The 17375-nt window shown below is 40.5% G+C and overlaps 1 protein-coding gene across 7 annotated transcripts in view; it reads left to right on the plus strand.

Moving 5' to 3' along the window:
- The window catches only part of FAM83B (family with sequence similarity 83 member B), a 79183-nt gene extending 66656 nt beyond the window's left edge, over positions 1 to 12527 (plus strand). For all 7 annotated transcript variants that reach the window (XM_053286420.1, XM_053286419.1, XM_053286422.1 and 4 more), the window contains 2 exons: positions 2894 to 3018; positions 9551 to 12527. In XM_053286420.1, coding sequence (XP_053142395.1) covers positions 2894 to 3018; positions 9551 to 11981 — 2556 coding nt within the window. In that variant the 3' untranslated portion in view covers positions 11982 to 12527. The remainder of the gene's footprint in view (positions 1 to 2893; positions 3019 to 9550) is intronic.
- The last annotated feature ends 4848 nt before the right edge of the window (positions 12528 to 17375 follow it).

The raw sequence follows: 17375 nt of genomic DNA on the forward strand, positions 1-17375 counted from the left end.
TGGCACAGGCATACTTCAAGTCCAGAACAGACGCATACTAGAATTTTTCTTTTGTCTTTTCTACATTAAGACATTTCAGCTTTCTGCTTTGAGAAATTAAATTACATTTTTGAATGAGCAGAAAGCAAAATGAATATATATGGTAAATAGAAAATGAACAATGAACAAAGATTAATAATATAAGGCCTTTTGTTCTTTCGCTATTATGATGAATGGTACTACAACTACCAAGCCTGACTGTTTTAGATAACAAATGCATATTCAACCTATTGTAACCAAAATAACAAGTACTATCTCTCTTACAAAAGTGAGAGGGGGGGGGGTTCTCGTGGGAAAATAAATAATATCTACATGGCACATGCCATTTTTAGGAGGATGTTGACCCAACTGTGAAAGTTTTTCAGTTTAAGGAGAGTTCAGATAAAATCATCCTCTTGGTGGTGGGTGACAAAATGCACAAGTTCATAGATACTGATCTGCATATTTATCCACATGCACTTTTTATCCTCTTGTACACGGTTTATCCTCATCTTACTTCACCTATACCCCAGTAGAGTGTAGCTTTTAATGTCATAAATTTAGACCATAGAGACCTGATCCAAATTCCTACTCAACTCACCAAATTCCTACTCAACTCAACCTACAGCCTAGCCTTAAGTGCTTCTGTGACAATGAAATGGGGAGAGGTAAAATGAAAAAAATGCCTCTGAAGTTTGTATTGTCTTAATATGTAATGTAAAACTTTATTTCGGTCGTAGACCAGCAATACAACAATATTAAAATAATGATGATGATGATAATAATAATAAGATGATAATATAAAATCAGACTACATTTATACGCATTTGGTATACTTAATACTATCAGTCCCCTAAGAAAATCTGGCCTAATAAGTGCGCTGCTTCTCTTTCCTTGATCATGGCAATGACTCATATTCTTTGCGAAGTTATGAACTAGCACACTGGCTAGCACATGGAACATCTCTGATCTGGTCAACTGAGTTATTGGAGCTTCTGCCAATAAAGGCAGCATTTGTGTGCTGAGAAAAGCAGCATTCTGTAGCACGTAACTACATTTGTCCCCTAAAAAATAAATCATATGCAAGATTAAATATGCTAGAAATAGACTGCACATGATGCAGATCTCTAACTTGCTGTATTAATGTTGTGCATTACAAATGAAAAGTTCCCTTTTTCTTTTCCAGTGTGCTTTTAATTTGTCTGTTGTGGAAGAATGCTTTATTTTTAGTGTGTCAGGGCTGTTAGGCAGTGAGTAAGCAGTGAAGGAACATTGTGCTACATCTAGATGCTGGATGTGCCATTTACACACACAATAAAATGTAGCCTTTTACAGTTCTAGTAAGCCATATGGAAACATCTTTTCTACATACGGATAGTGTTGAAACAGTGTATCCAGGAAGTTTAGGCTTCCTTGTGCCCAAAAAGGCAGAATTAGAACCCAAAATGCCCAAGAGTAGTCTCTAAAACTACAGTCTCATGCACACCTACTTGGGATTTAATAAATGTCAAAGAGTGATATTTAACACAGCAAGAGTGTTCACATGATCAGGAGACTAGGTGGGAGGGGAAAGGCTGCACTAAACTTACCTTTCCCCCAAATGATCCTTCAATGTTGGTGGGAGGAGCCGACTGCACTCCTACATGATCTGTACTGCTGCATGCAATGCAGATCTCCAGAGGCCGGGACGATGTGTCCTGTCCTCCACATATCCCACAATTCACCATTTGATGAGCACATTGCATTGGGGGGTAGCCCTGTGCAATGGGTGCTCTAGGTGGCTGTCTCTATATCCACTTGGTCTGCAAGCAGCCCAACACAACCCCGGCAACGGGGGTTAAGGGCGCGCTCACACCCTTAACCTTGGCAAAAGGCCGGGGTAAAAAGCTGGGTCAGGCAGTTGGGCAGCACCAGGATCCATGCAGATCCTGGCGCTTTACACGCACAGCCTAACCCAGACTCGGCTGCCATAGCCTTGGTTAGGCTGCATGTGTGAATACCTTTATTTATTTATTTGATTGATTGATTGATTGATTGATTGATTGATTGATTTCTATATTGCCCTTCCAAAAATGGCTCAGGGCAGTTTACACAGAGAAATAACAAATACATAAGATGGATCCCTGTCCCCAAAGGGCTCACAATCTAAAAAGAAACATAAGATAGAAACCAGCAACTGCCAGTGAGTGGAGGGAAGCTGTGCTGAGGGTGGACAGGGCCAGTTACTCTCCCCCTGTTAAATAAAGAGAATCACCACATTAAAAGATGCCTTTTTGCTCAGTCAGCAGGGCTTAGCAGATCATACTTTGGCATTATCTTAGTCTTGTGCAGCTTTTGTTGACCTGTTATCATGATCATTGTAATGGCAATTTTTGTTGTCTCGCTGTATTTTGTAATAAGTTGCAAGAAACAAATTGTATTTTATTTTGTCCTCTGTATTGTGGCCTGTGGCTAATATGGAAATACAAATTAACTGAGCTTGGACTCATTGAACTCTTTGGGACTAACTTCTGAGTAAACAGGCATAGGACTGGACTGTAAATTGGCAACTATTTGTTATCTTCAAAATGTAGTGGCTTGGATCCAGAGAACCTTGAAAGCACTGTTCTGAACCACTCACAGAATAGTGCTTTGCTTCATCCTGCAGCCATCCTCCATCCTGCAGCCCTCACCACCCCTGAAAAGTCAGTCATGAGGGTTGGGGGACACGCAGGAGTAGTGTGAAGAACAGCAAGGAAGGCTGCTATTGGAAGGAAGAGTCAGCAAAAATCCTGACTCAGACACCCCATTATGCAAGTGGAAGTGCCAGTTAGGCTCACACAAACACTAATTGGTATCCAGCCTTTTGACTTGTACTATTTGTAATCTTTTTCAGAACATGAGAGTACGCACAGTAAAAGGACAAGATTACTTCTCCAAGTCAGGGGCAAAATTCCATGGGAAAATGGAACAAAAATTTCTCCTTGTTGACTGTAAGAAAGTCATGTATGGTACTTACAGGTAAGAACCTATGCACATGTAATTATAACATATATATTGTAAACATAATTTCAAAATGCTGTTAAAACTGTTGTCATGAATTGCAAAATTAGATAACATTGTTAATAATTATCTAACGTGTGTGTGTATTTAGGAATTCCTGTAGCCATGGTTCTAATGCAAAATGTGGAAGCTGCTTTCTAAACCAGAATCTGAAACTACGATCTTAGAACAAAATATAAGAATAGTTTCTGTTAGACAATTAGAACATAATTTAGCACATCATTGTGCATGTGTAAATCCTCCTAAAGTCAATTCTGACATGATGATTTCCTCATGTACATTGATTTTTTAAAATAAAAATAAAAACACCTCTACATGGTGGCACTTCCATATAAAACTCATAGCCTAGGTTTACATAGGACTTACTGTGGTACCAGCTGCAACACTGGGTGCTCCCAGCTCATTTACTGGGCCATGGGACAGCCCAATGAATGCCATATGGAGCTCTTTGGCAGAAGGATTGATAAAAAATATTAAAATAATTATATTTTAAGGTCATCCTATGCTTTTTAGAATGCAGGAGGACCTCGTTAATTACAGGTCCAGCACTTGCGGTTTCACATATCCGTGGTCTTTGGTATATGTGGGGAAAAAACCTGAAGGAAAAAAGGGTTAAACCCACATATCTGTGGGTCAGGGGTGGCCAGGAATGACCTTGGAGGTCATTTCCGGCCATTATTTTGACCTCTCAAGAGATCAGTAGCCTTGGATTACTTGAGTAATGTTAATTATTCCAGTCACTGAGGCTATTCCCACGAGCAGCAAAAATCGGGCTAGGAGAGCCTAGCCCAATTTTTGCTGCTCATGTAAACCACCAGGCTAGCAGGCGAGCCCGGTGGCATACAAGCTGCCAGCCCACTTAGGTAGCCTGCCCCTTAAACTGGATTTGTGGAGAGAGCGCTCCGCAAACCCGGTTTTTAAAATCGTGAGTAGCCACAGCCCCCAAGTGAGTACCGCGCGGCCCTTGAACTCCCCAGCCAGCTCCATGATGGAGCTGGCAGTCATGTGGGCGGCCACTGCGGCCACCCAGAGCAGACTGTCTGCTCGTCTGTGGGGAGAGCAGGCTAAGCCCGCTCTCCCTGCAAACCCCCTAGAAGCTCTTCACACTAATTGTGTGAAGAGCCTCACTATCTCTTTCTTGCTGTATTCTCTACAGGAGAGGAGGGATTATTGTCATTTTTGTTTTAAATATACTAACAGATCTTATGCCGTGTGGGATGCTTTGGCTAGTGTCAGATTCTTGGAGAGCAATCTGTGTCCTAAGTGGGGTGCTGCTTTGTTTAGCCCACAGGATGTTTACATTGTTTTCTACTCACATTTTAAAAGAACCTTTCAGTTATTCTCTCTTCCCCCAAGACCATTTTTCAGGAATGGTTGAAATGTCCGCTCATTATATGGAAGAAAGTCCTACAGACGTTAATGGAGTTTATTTCCTTCTAGGTATGCTCATAGAACTGCAGGTTCAGTTATCAAAATGCTGCTGGAAAAGGCATGTGTACTCAGCCCAGAATCTGAGAATCTGTAAGGGAGGGGGAGGAATGGCTGTTTAACTATACAAGTGCCAGAGTGCTTATAGACTGCTCTTAACAGGCACCTATGTTCAGGACCAGGAAGTCACTCACTAGAAATTGCCAGGACTTGCCCCTCCCAACTTTGGCTTTAGAATTCTCAGTGGTCAGATTCAGTTATGCTCTTTGCTAGCTTTCCCTTAGTTATTTCCCATGTTGTTATGGGGATTTTGTGTGATTACTCAAAAATCACTAGATTGATGTTTTTCAAAATGCACCAGTAACGTATGGACCTGAATTTTGGGGGAGTCCTAAAAAGACATCAAACATCTAGCAATATACATTATCTGTGGTGAAAAAAAGTCACCAAAACTTTGAAACCTCTTTTTAGGAGTGAAAAATATAAACTGTTGTATCTCAGCCGTTTTGCAACTGATGTGCATCAAATATGAAGGAGTGGTTTTCTTGTCCCCTAGTTGATATGTGCATTATTTCAGAGGGATTGGGTGGATACGTTTGACTTTATAAGCAATAGAACATTCAGGGCAATCAATCAATCAATCAATCATCTTTATTACGGCCAAAGACCAGCACAGGATATAATACAGATAAAAGATCATGTGGCAAGTACATTAAAATTATTATTCATCTAAATTACTAAAAATTAATATACTACAATTAGACTATAAAATTATGATTAATAAAATAAAACTCTAAAAATTGTGGGGAGATTAATAAAATAGAGTTTTTTTAAAGGGCAAATATGTAGGTATTAAAGTAAAGTAAAGTTGTGCCGTCGTGTTGGTGTCGACTCCTGGTGACTACAGAGCCATGTGGTTTTCTTTGCTATAATACAGGAAGGGTTTACCTTTGCCATCTCCCGCGCAGTATGAGATGATGCCTTCTGGCATCTTCCTATATTGCTGTTGCCTGATATAGGTGTTTCCCATAGTCTGGAAACATATCAGTGGGGATTCGAACTGGCAACCTCTTGCTCCATAGGTAAGTTTCTTCCCCGCCATTAGGTAAAGGTAAAGTGTACCATCAAGTTGGTGTTGACTCCTGACAGAGCCCTGTGGTTGTCTTTGGTAGAATGCAGGAGGGGTTTACCATTGCTTCCTCCTGTGCAGTATGAGATGATGCCTTTCAGGATCCTCCTATATCGCTGCTGCCTGTTATAGGTGTTCCCCATAGTCTTGGAAACATACCATTGGGGATTACAACTATCTATAAAAGTAAAAGCATCTGAAAAGTATAAAATATTTAAAATATCATATAAAATATAAGGCGAAGTAGCTAAAATGTGAAGTAAACAACTAACTAAAATAGGGTGATATAGTAAAATAGACAGTAATTTAGAATCTGCTACATGTTATGGGCTGGCAGTCAGGGTCCGGCAGATCTTGCATGCTGCCATGCAGAACTTGGCAGCATTGTATGTGAAGGTCCGATTTTCATCCGAGAGCAGCATCTTGGTGTAGTCTTGACTAGGGTGACCAGGGTTTCTGAGAAGTAGAGGGAGTATGAGCTTTTATCGGCTGTCTTTCTAAAAAGGACAAGAGAGGAGTACATGATCTATGGTTTCCATCTCTCGAGAGTCATGGGCAAAGCCTTTCTATGAATGGGATCTTCTTGTATTTGCCTTCCAGAACAGCAGAGGAAAAGGCATGACAGTGGGTGCGGGTGAACACCGTTCTGTGGCTTGGAACTTCCAGCTGAGTCAAATATGTCGGCGGAGATACCGTGCACCTAGAGCTGTCTGAGGCTGGGTAGCCAGGCACCGTGCTTAAGTCTGCCTGTCATTCCATATCTAGGGTCCTCTGTTTGATGGCCGTTTTCGTTTTCGTTTGATGGCCGTTTTCGCAAAAGGCTGAATGCTATTTTGTGGCTTGGTATCAAATATTATTATTATTATTTCTTGTTTACACAGTCAGACAGGTGTTATTGACTGGTTTGTTTTATCCAGACATCGAGTCCTTCCCAAGGACCTGGGATGCCAGAATTTTATTGTCAATGGTTATAGATATCGTCGCAGAATATAGGCTGTTCCCAGTAAAGCTGCTTTTTGTAATTGGCTGATGGTGATCTCTGTGGCCCCTATGGTGTTGAGGTGCTCTTCAAGGTCTTTTGGAACTGCACCCAGGGCGCCAATTACCACTGGGATTATTTTGGTCTTTTTCAGCCACAGCCTTTCAATTTCTATTTGTAGATCTTTGTATTTGGTGATTTTTTCTATTTCTTTTTCTTCTATTCTGCTATCCCCTAGTATTGCTATGTCGATTATTTTCACTTGTTTTTCTTTCTTCTCGACTACAGTGATATCTGGTGTATTGTGTGGCAGATGTTTGTCTGTTTGTAGTCGGAAGTCCCATAATATTTTTACATCTTCATTTTCTTCAACTTTTTCAGTTTTATGGTCCCGCCAATTTTTGGCTACAGGTAGCTTGTATTTTTTGCAGATGTTCCAGTGTATCATCCCTGCTACCTTGTCATGCCTTTGCTTGTAGTCAGTCTGTGCAATCTTTTTACAACAGCTGATTAGGCGGTCCACTGTTTCATCTGCTTCTTTACAAAGGCAGCACTTGCTGTTTGTTGTGGATTTTTCGACTTTTGCTCTTATTGCATTTGTTCTTAGTGCCTGTTCTTGCGCAGCCATTATTAAACCCCCTGTTTCTTTCTTCAAGTAGCCATTCTTAAGCCATTGCCAGGTCTTGGTGATGTCTGATTTTCCACTTATATTGTGCAAATATTGACCATGCAGGGGCTTATTCTTCCATTTTTCTGCTCGATTTGTGACTTGTTCTTTCTTGTAGGCCTGCTTTGTTTCATTGATGTTGAATAGTTTCACGTTATTGACCATCTTAAGTGCATCTTCTTCACTGTCCTTCATATATTCTTCAAGGCCTCTTTTCTCCTCCTCTAGTGTTTGATGGACTTGCAGCATTCCTCTTCCACCTGAGCTGCGAGGGAGGTATAGCCTATCGACATCACTGCGGGGGTGCAGAGCATGATTGATGGTCATTATTTTCCTGGTCTTACGATCCAGCGTCTCTAGCTCTGCCTGGGTCCAGTCTATTATTCCTGCAGTGTATCTGATAACAGGTATAGCCCAGGTGTTTATGGCTTGTATGGTGTTCCCACCATTGAGTTTGGACTTGAGGATTTTTCTAACTCTCCTGATGTATTCACTTCCCATTTTTCTTTTAACTTCAATGTGTGCAATTTTATCAGCCTGGAAAATGCCCAAGTATTTGTAAGGTTCTTTCTCTTCCAGGTTCTTGTTATTTTCCCTCTGTTCATTATTAATGCAGCACACTTGTCTAGTCCAAACTCCATTGCTATATCGCTACTGAATATATGGACAGTGTTTAGCAGTGATTCGATTTCTGCCTGGGACTTTCCATACAACTTCAGATCATCCATGTACAGCAGATGGTTCCTAGAGAGCTAGAAGTGACCGTAAAGGTCATTCTCGACAGCCATTTTGTCTGTGGGAGCCATTTTGTGACTCATTTCAGCCCCTTCTTTTTAAAAAGATTCACAATTTGGGGAAACATTTGGGGAGGTATTGCTGGACACCAGTAGAACTGTGGAGCATGGCAGGGCACCTTTTTGCCCCATTTGGGGTGTTTTGGGGTATTGTTTAATTTTAGTCCAGGAACCTAACCCCTGCTTCCCATAGACTCAATTACTCATTATTCGTGGTTTTGTTATCCACAGTAATATGCAAATGGAACCCCCACAGATAATGAGGTCCACTTCTATACGGCACAACTGTGCCACTATAATTAATGTACAGATCTAAAAATGAACAGTATGCTGTATAATTTACATTTACAATAGCTCTCTGGATCTACAATTCCCCCCCCCCATTTTCCCCCCTGTAATTACATTCAGATGTGATAGCAGTAAGGTACATTATATTCTGTTACCCTCAGGTTTATGCCAAGACTGTACCTTGGCATACTTTATACATACAACTGTCATTTAAAATATGAGTTTTGAGGCACAAAACGGATTGTATTCAACACTTCTGCCAATTCACTGATTATTAATATGGTGTTTCCAAACTGAGAAGTTATGTAAGAATTGGTGGGATAATTTTTACATTTATTAAATGATGTGAGTACAAGGAATTATAACACAGAACTTTCGTTTAGATATATTCCAACAAAGCACCTAATGCTTAAATGTCTGAATTTAAATATAATAATCTGAATAGTCTATATCTCAGTAATATGCATATTGGAAAATATTGTTGAGGTTTTATTTCTTTTTATAAATACCTAGTTCATTGTGTCCCATTCTCAGAGCAGATACTTGCAGTAATATCTTTGACTGTATGAATATATCAGTGAGTATTCATCACGCTACTTTAGTCATCTGTTTGATATGAATTGTTTTTTACTCAGTTTTTCAGAGGCAACACAAAGTTCTTTTCTCATATTAGTCCTGCTCCTGAAGTGCTTTTCACTGTCTCTGAACTCATCAGGGATAGCTTGCTGCTATGTCTTGCTTTCAAAGAGACTTCAGTGTGCTATTTTGGGGACTGCATCATAATATTCACTTTGAGGGGTTTTACTCCACTCTGTACAGTGCAGATATGCACAAAACAGGATATCATACCTGTTTTTGCCTACATATGACACATAAGTGAAAAGTGGCCATCAGTCAGTCAGTCAGTCCTTTATTACGGTCATTGGCCATCAGATATTAATACTATAACCATAAACAAATTGGTTCAAAGTAGATGTAGTACATCCAATATACAAGTGTCTCTCTCTGCCTTAGTCACCAGTAAGTGTTCTAAGTGATTTTACAATTCCTGTGCACATTTCAGGGCAGAACAGGGTTTTTGGTTTGTGTGTGTGTGTTTTTTTAAAGAAAGTTTCTATATCTAGCCTAAGTCACTAGTTTAATAAGTCACAAATGAATAAATACAAGTGATTTAAATTACTAATTGTCATTTCTTCATCTTTCAGCTTTATGTGGTCATTTGAAAAAGCCAACCTGAGCATGGTCCAGATTATCACAGGACAACTTGTTGAATCTTTTGATGAAGAGTTTAGGACACTATATGCCCGTTCTTCTGTTCCTAGTTCATTTGCTCCAGAACTAGTTAGGATTAATAGCCGCCGAGCACTCTGGGAGAACAACACATACCAGCATTCACACTCATCTTTAGCTTCTGTTTCTAGCCAGCCTAACCTTTTGGGGAGGCAAGACAAGATTCACAACTTGGATCTTAACCTTCTGAAAACACGAGGAAGATACGGAATAAACGACAATGACAAATTTGGTACTAGAAACCAGCTTTTTAATAAAACACAATTTGCTCCAGGTTTTCATATGCAGAATAGAATCCAGCAGTATCAACCCAATGAAATAAATGAGCATTGGAAAAGACACAGCTATGCAGGGGAGCAACCAGAAAGAACTCCATATTTGTTGCTCAACAGAGCAATGAATCGGGCAAATAATCCACCCAATATTTGGAAAGTACCCTCTGATAGCCTCAGTATAGTATCTTCTTTGCGTGAGGGCTATACAAATCGCAATGTGGCTCAACAAAGTTTAGCTGATCGGCTTCCACAGCCAAAACTCAATATTGCAGATAGGAACTCAGTTGTAAGGAGGTCTTTTAATGGAACAGACAGTCACATCCGCTATCTACAGCAGAGAATGCCAACTCTTGAACGTACCACCAAATCATTTCTTCGTAACTGGCGCATTGAATCATACCTAAATGATCAGTCAGATTTTCCACCAGATTCAAATGGTTCAGGGGTAGGTGACAGGTGTGAGGGCTATGATGCAGCAGAAAACATCAAAGCCCATGCCCTTTTTGCCCATTCTCGCCTACGTTCTTCATTTGTTTTTAAACCTACACTGTCAGAACAGAAAGAAGTAAACAGTTGTGCAAGTTCTTCAAATTCAACTATCATTGGTTCAGATGGTAGTGAAACACCTAAAGGAACACCCAATCATGTTCCCAAACTAGAAGACGCAGCTGATAACACAGAGGCAGAACTGAGGACTAATGTCCCTCTGGAGCCTGTCGCACTAAAAAGCCACAATGTGCAAGTTTCAGAAGATAAAAAACCGACTGTAACTCCTGTTACTAGAGATCAGCCTCCCCACCGGTATTCAATTCTGAGTACAAGCAGGCCAGTAGAATTTCTGAAAAACCATACAAATGAAAATATACTGAAAAGGCGAAGTTTTCCAATGTTTGAAAATTCAAAATCTGGTTTGGATTATGAAGATAACAAAGAGGCATCTAGCTATGTCTATAGCACACTCAATAGGAATAGATTTAAGCGACCAACAGTTCTAACACTTCCTGCAGAAGACAGTCTAAAAAACTCCAAAAGCCTACATAGTGTACCCAACCACCTTGCACATGGTGGTAAAGATCACAAAGTAGAACCAAAAACCTCACCCACTGCCAAGTCCATCTCTGTGGCTGCACTAGCTGAATTGGGCAAAGAAGAAACTTGCAAGGATGCCTCACCAAAGAAAGAGAACAAGAACTCCCCAAATTTCCTGAAAAAAGGATCACAGAAACTGAGGTCATTGCTGAATCTTACACCAGACAAGAAAGAAAGCTTGTCAAAAAACAAAGCTCCTGCTTTCTACAGAATGTGCAGCAGTTCTGATACTTTGGTGTCAGAAGATGAAGAGAATCAAAAGCCCAAAATATCTGATATTAAGATTGATTGTTCTCCAAGAAGAAAAAGAACCTCCTCATCTAACTCACAAGGGAGCATACATAAGAGTAAAGAGGATGTTCAGGTGTGCCCAGCAAAGTCCCCCAAATCGCCCAAGCCTCCCAAATCCCCTAAACCTCCCAAATCTCCAAAGTCTCCAAAATCTCTAAAACCTCCATCTGATGAAAACATTAAAAGATGTCCTCCTGTGAATCCTATAGAAAATATGTTGCTAGATCCTCCAGGTGATGCATCTGCTCCTAGATTTAATACTGAACAAATTCAGTACCAGGATGTCAGGGAGGTACGTACAAATGCAGGCCGTGAGCGGGTACCTGCCCTTGCCTCTGCTCCCATTGCTCCACAAAGAGTCAATGAAGTGACATCTCGCCCTTCAAGTTCAAAGCCCAATGATGAGATGATAAGGTCTCACTTGAGTGCAAGGCGTATTTACAGTCGCTTTGAGCCATTCTGTAAAATGGATGGTGCTTCTCAGCCAGTAGGAACTCCACCAGTGATTCACACGCCAAAAAGCAGCACTCAGCTCTCAGACACAAATAGCAAGACCTCTAGAAATAATTATACAAGGAGCAATCAGATGGCTAATTACAATCCTGGTGTATACCACCCATTACATCCAAATGAAAACAAGCTTCGAGGATTTATGCAAAAGTTTGGGAACTTTATATACAAAAACAAATGAAACGTTACATATGGGATTTTTTTTATTAAAAAAACTTGCTGTAAATACTTAACAAATGTAGACTGATGTGGAAGCTTTTGTAAAGCTTAACTAAAGTTACTGCAGGGATTAAACTTGAAAATTGCGATATGTATATATAATTTTACAATATCCAAAATGCCACTGTAAGTTTTGGAATTAGCGGTGTTTATATCTTTTTACATTTTTATGGAATTTGAGATGCATTCATTGCCCAGCAATAAGACATATTTTATAAATCCTAATAGTAGTGACCTAGATGGCACAATAAGCCAGAGGAAACCTTTAAAACAGAGGTTAGAACCCTTTCAGGGTCTTTTCAGATAATTACTTACTTGCCCGACCAATGCTTGTTTGTTCCTCCTTTAAAAATAGTAGAACAACAAGATAATTATGCATTGTTGTAACCCACTGGATGGAGAAGTTAAGTCTCAATGAAATAAATAAAATATATGTATGCTCCATGGGCCCACTGCAGACATAATGACTCTGATTGTCTCTGGAGCATGCCATGAGCTCATAATTCTACCACTTCCTAATTTTCTTTCGTTATCTCATTTGTCAAGATGCCCAAATTGGCAACCTGTGGTTAGTGCTGCCTCTAGTTTGAAATCATGGTTTGGAGGCAAGTTACTAATTGTAATTTGCCAATGGATGCCATAGCAAACTATGTTTAGAGAAAAACTGTGGTGGAGGAGGAAACCCATGTGGAAAACAGAAAAGGGCTGAGAGCCCTCAAGCCCTCAAGCCCCACAACACATTTCCAAGCCCTCAAGCCCCACAACACATTTCCAAGCTTCCAAACCATGGATTGGAGGATCCATTCATAACATCTGACTTGGACCATTATGCACTCAGTTACATCCAATGCTATTTCAGCATTTGGGGATTTAATACAGAAAAAGGCAACTTTGATTTAAAATTTATGATAGATGGATAGCACTCCATGTCCACGAAAAACAAAGGGAGTTAAAAGTACTTGCCTTTGACTAGATTGCACCTTCAGCTTTTAGACTGATTTTGAAAGCTTTTTAGCTATGTCACTTATTGTATTTAAAAGGCCACTGAACTGTGGGGCCAAAATGATAAATATAAAACCTGTCTTCTTTTTTGCACTTTTGTTTGCAGAGTATTTGATACCTCAAAGTTATCTTCTGACAAGTTAGTGACATATCAATTGTTTACACTTTTAAAAACTGATTATGCTGGTTCAGGACAAGGGTCCCTGTAGTTCAGCACTGTAGCCCTATTCAGACATTATGTTCAACACTCATACAGTCTGTATACAGATCTGTACACAGGCATAGTTATTCACATGTTTTGTTGAATGCAGGCTCAGCAGAACACTTCCTAGCTGTATTGTGCATTTTAGGAGGCCTGTACCCTGGTTCACTTTTAAAATGAACACAGGAACAGTCATTCACTTTAAAAAAACAACAACCCACAATGTCTGGCTTATATCTCAGTTGGCCATGGAAATCTCACAAGTAAAGCAAGATAGAGATAGCTGTTCCCTAGAAACAATTAATCCTATTTGCATGTCCACTTCTCAGGAGCTCAGGGTGGTGAACATGGGATTATCGCATTTTACCAATGCAGGCCCAGGTGAAACCATCCTTGCCTATCTTTCCCTTGCAAGATTTCTCCCAAGATTTCACCCCGAAAATAACCTCTTCACAGCCCCTTCGCAGTCAAGGACTAGGCCTCTGGAGGCCTGAACAAGCCAGTCCAGTTTCTTCCTTCCTGCACTCCTAAATCTCAGGAGATATCTTTATGTAGCCAAGGTTTCTGGGTTTGGCCTCCTTTTCAGGGTCTCCAAGGAAGAAATCCCCAAGGTGATAAGCTAGAAGCAGGGAGTTGGGTTGTTTTCCACAGCGGCATACCTAGCCTTCTCTCCACCCCATCTAAGGTTTGGACTAGCCACAGTTTTTTAGCATATTCTTCCAGTCTTCATATTTCCCCCCCCCTCTTTCTATGACAGAGTGTCCGAGAGGCCCACTATTTGTAACATTTATTATCTTTATGCCACTGTCAAGCCTTCGATAGGGGGAAATGGCAGTTTTTAAGTAAAAATAAAGAGGAAAGGAGATCTGAACGTGGATCTTCCCCACTGTAAGAAGTGGACAATGATACAAGCATCATAAATATGTTTTTAAACTACATGGGAAATAGGAAAATAACAATGCACTTGAGGATTGCAAAATTTAAAAAATGTAACAAGTGTCACCAAGCTCTGTTGTCTGCTCCACCAGGCTACACACTTGAACTCTTAGGTTTCACCTCCAAGTCTCAGGGCCAAGTGACATGGGAGTTCCATGTTTGAAACTCTTAACATGTTATTCTTCTTTAAAACAACGAAACAGCTACTGGGAGACCAAATTTGGATTGGCACTGAGACAATCCAAGACAAGGTGGATTGTCTCAGGGTAAGGTGATATCTAGCTCTTTTCCCTAGTCCACAGGCCCTGTCCGAATCTTACGTCTCAAAACTGCTATTAGCATGGAGCTAAAAATTTATACTCCAGTGAGTTTTCCCCTCTGCAGCTAATAGGGACTTTGGGGAAAGACGGGTTTAAGTCAGGGAATCCGCACAGGGACAAAAGGCTAAGATCCCCTCCCCTCCCCTCCTGTGCTGTGGCCCCAGTTTCTGGCCCCAGTCTCTCAACCGCATGACAGCTTTTTTGGGGGGGAAAGAGACAGAATTCCAATCACAGAACTCCACATCAGTTTAGGCCTCAGCATCTGACCTCCGGGGGGCAGGCGACTTCCAATACTATCGCAAACCTGTATTGATGATGCCAAAATAATTTCATCTTAGTACTGAGGAAGAGCATAACTTGAACCAAAGACAATTTTCTGCTATTTATAGCTTTTGTTTTTATTTACAAAATACTGAAGTCTAGAAACACAGAAGAACCAAGAAGCAAGCAGACAAGATTGAATTCTCCGTGTGTGTGTGTGTGTGTGTGTGTGTGTGCGCGCGGGGGGGGGGGGGAGAGCGGAATTACCGAGGAGGTAGGGATGGAATGCCTACCCCCCCAAAAAAGCATAGGTGAAGTATTAATAAATTCGAATTAAGAAGATGCCTCATGGATTTTATCTGGGGGGCAGGATTTGAAAGAAAGGAATCCAGAATAAGAAACCACAGGAAAAGCCTAAAGGGCAAGGGTCTGTGCTTATGTTATTAACCTCTGCTCTGTTATTTAACATCAAGTAGGCTATAATTTGCACCAAGGAAATGTAGTTTGCAGATGGGCAGTTATAAAGATTTCACATATTTCCACAGAACGTTCCTTGCGAAATGTGATGATGGAGTAACATCTTTTGTTGAATTAAACTACAGTTAAATTTAACTATTTAATAATGTTACATTTCTACAGAAGATGTCATCTTAAGGTTTTTGAGGAAATGTTATCCACCTTTCAGAATTATATGCTTAAGTGAAACAAGAAAAAAATATTATCCTGTGAAGATACTTGTCTTGATTTGTTATGCTTTGGAAGAGCTTCATATTTTTCCTGAGGAAAATAAAATGAACTATCTTAATGGAGAATTTCTATTTTAGTCTTTGCATTTATTTTTTTTAGAGGCCTGCAATACAAGAATGAGATTTGAAATCTTCCATTTAAAGGTTAGGATTAAAGCCTTTGGATTGGGAATGGCATCATTTGAACTATTCCCCTCAAATGATAAATTGTCTTGGACCAACCCTGAGGATACATATGACAAAAGTTAGTTTGCAGTAGAATATGTGTCATTTAATCTTTATTTTCTACCGTAAGGTACAAGCAACTTTCTATAGTAGGTTATAGAGATATTTTCTCTGATCAGACCTGTCTATCTTGCTACAGATATTTCTTCGAGTTCTTTACAAATATAGTGAGAGAAGAAAAGTGATAATACAGGTGAAACTCGAAAAATTAGAATATCGTGCAAAAGTTAATTAATTTCAGTAATGCAAATTAAAAGGTGAAACTGATATATGAGATAGACGCATTACATGCAAAGCGAGATAAGTCAAGCCTTAATTTGTTATAATTGTGATGATCATGGCGTATAGCTCATGAGAACCCCAAATCCACAATCCCAGAAAATTAGAATATTGTGAAAAGGTTCAACAGTCTAGGCTCCAGGTGTCCCACTCCAATCAGCTAATCAATCCATCACACCTGCAAAGGGTTCCTGAGCCTTTAAATGGTCTCTCAGTCTGGTTCATTAGGAATTACAATCATGGGAAAGACTGCTGACTTGACAGTTGTGCAGAAAACCATCATTGACACCCTCCATAAGGAGGGAAAGCCTCAAAAGGTAATTGCAAAAGAAGTTGGATGTTCCCAAAGTGCTGTATCAAAGCACATCAATAGAAAGTTATGTGGAAGGGAAAAGTGTGGAAGAAAAAGGTGCACAAGCAGCAGGGATGACCACAGCCTGGAGAGGATTGTCAGGAAAAGGCCATTCAAAAGTGTTGGGGACTTTCACAAGGAGTGGACTGAGGCTGGAGTTAGTGCATCAAGAACCACCACACACAGACGGATCCTGGACATGGGCTTCAAATGTCGTATTCCTCTTGTCAAGCCGCTCCTGAACAACAAACAACCTCAGAAGCGTCTTACCTGGGCTCAAGAAAAAAAGAACTGGTCTGTTGCTCAGTGGTCCAAAGTCCTCTTTTCTGATGAGAGCAACTTTTGCATCTCATTTGGAAACCAAGGACCCAGAGTCTGGAGGAAGAATGGAGAGGCACACAATGCAAGATGCTTGAAGTCCAGTGTGAAGTTTCCACAGTCTGTGTTGATTTGGGGAGCCATGTCATCTGCTGGTGTTGGTCCACTGTGCTTCATTAAGTCCAGGGTCAACGCAGCCGTCTATCAGGAGATTTTGGAGCACTTCGTGCTTCCTTCCGCAGACAAGCTGTATGGGGATGCTGACTTCATTTTCCAGCAGGACTTGGCACCTGCCCACACTGCCAAAAGTACCAAAACCTGGTTCAATGACCATGGGATTACTGTGCTTGATTGGCCAGCAAACTCGCCTGACCTGAACCCCACAGAGAATCTATGGGGCATTGCCAAGAGAAGGATGAGAGACATGAGACCAAACAATGTAGAAGAGCTGAAGGCCGCTATTGAAGCATCCTGGTCTTCCATAACACCTCAGCAGTGCCACAGTCTGATAGCATCCATGCCACGCCGCATTGAGGCAGTAATTGCTGCAAAAGGGGCCCAAACCAAGTACTGAATACATATGCATGCTTATACTTTTCAGAGGTCCGATATTGTTCTATTTACAATCCTTGTTTTATTGGTTTCATGTAATATTCTAATTTTCTGGGATTGTGGATTTGGGGTTCTCATGAGCTGTACGCCATGATCATCACAA

Source organism: Hemicordylus capensis, chromosome 1, assembly GCF_027244095.1.
Source record: "Hemicordylus capensis ecotype Gifberg chromosome 1, rHemCap1.1.pri, whole genome shotgun sequence".
In the NCBI taxonomy this organism is placed as follows: domain Eukaryota; kingdom Metazoa; phylum Chordata; class Lepidosauria; order Squamata; family Cordylidae; genus Hemicordylus; species Hemicordylus capensis.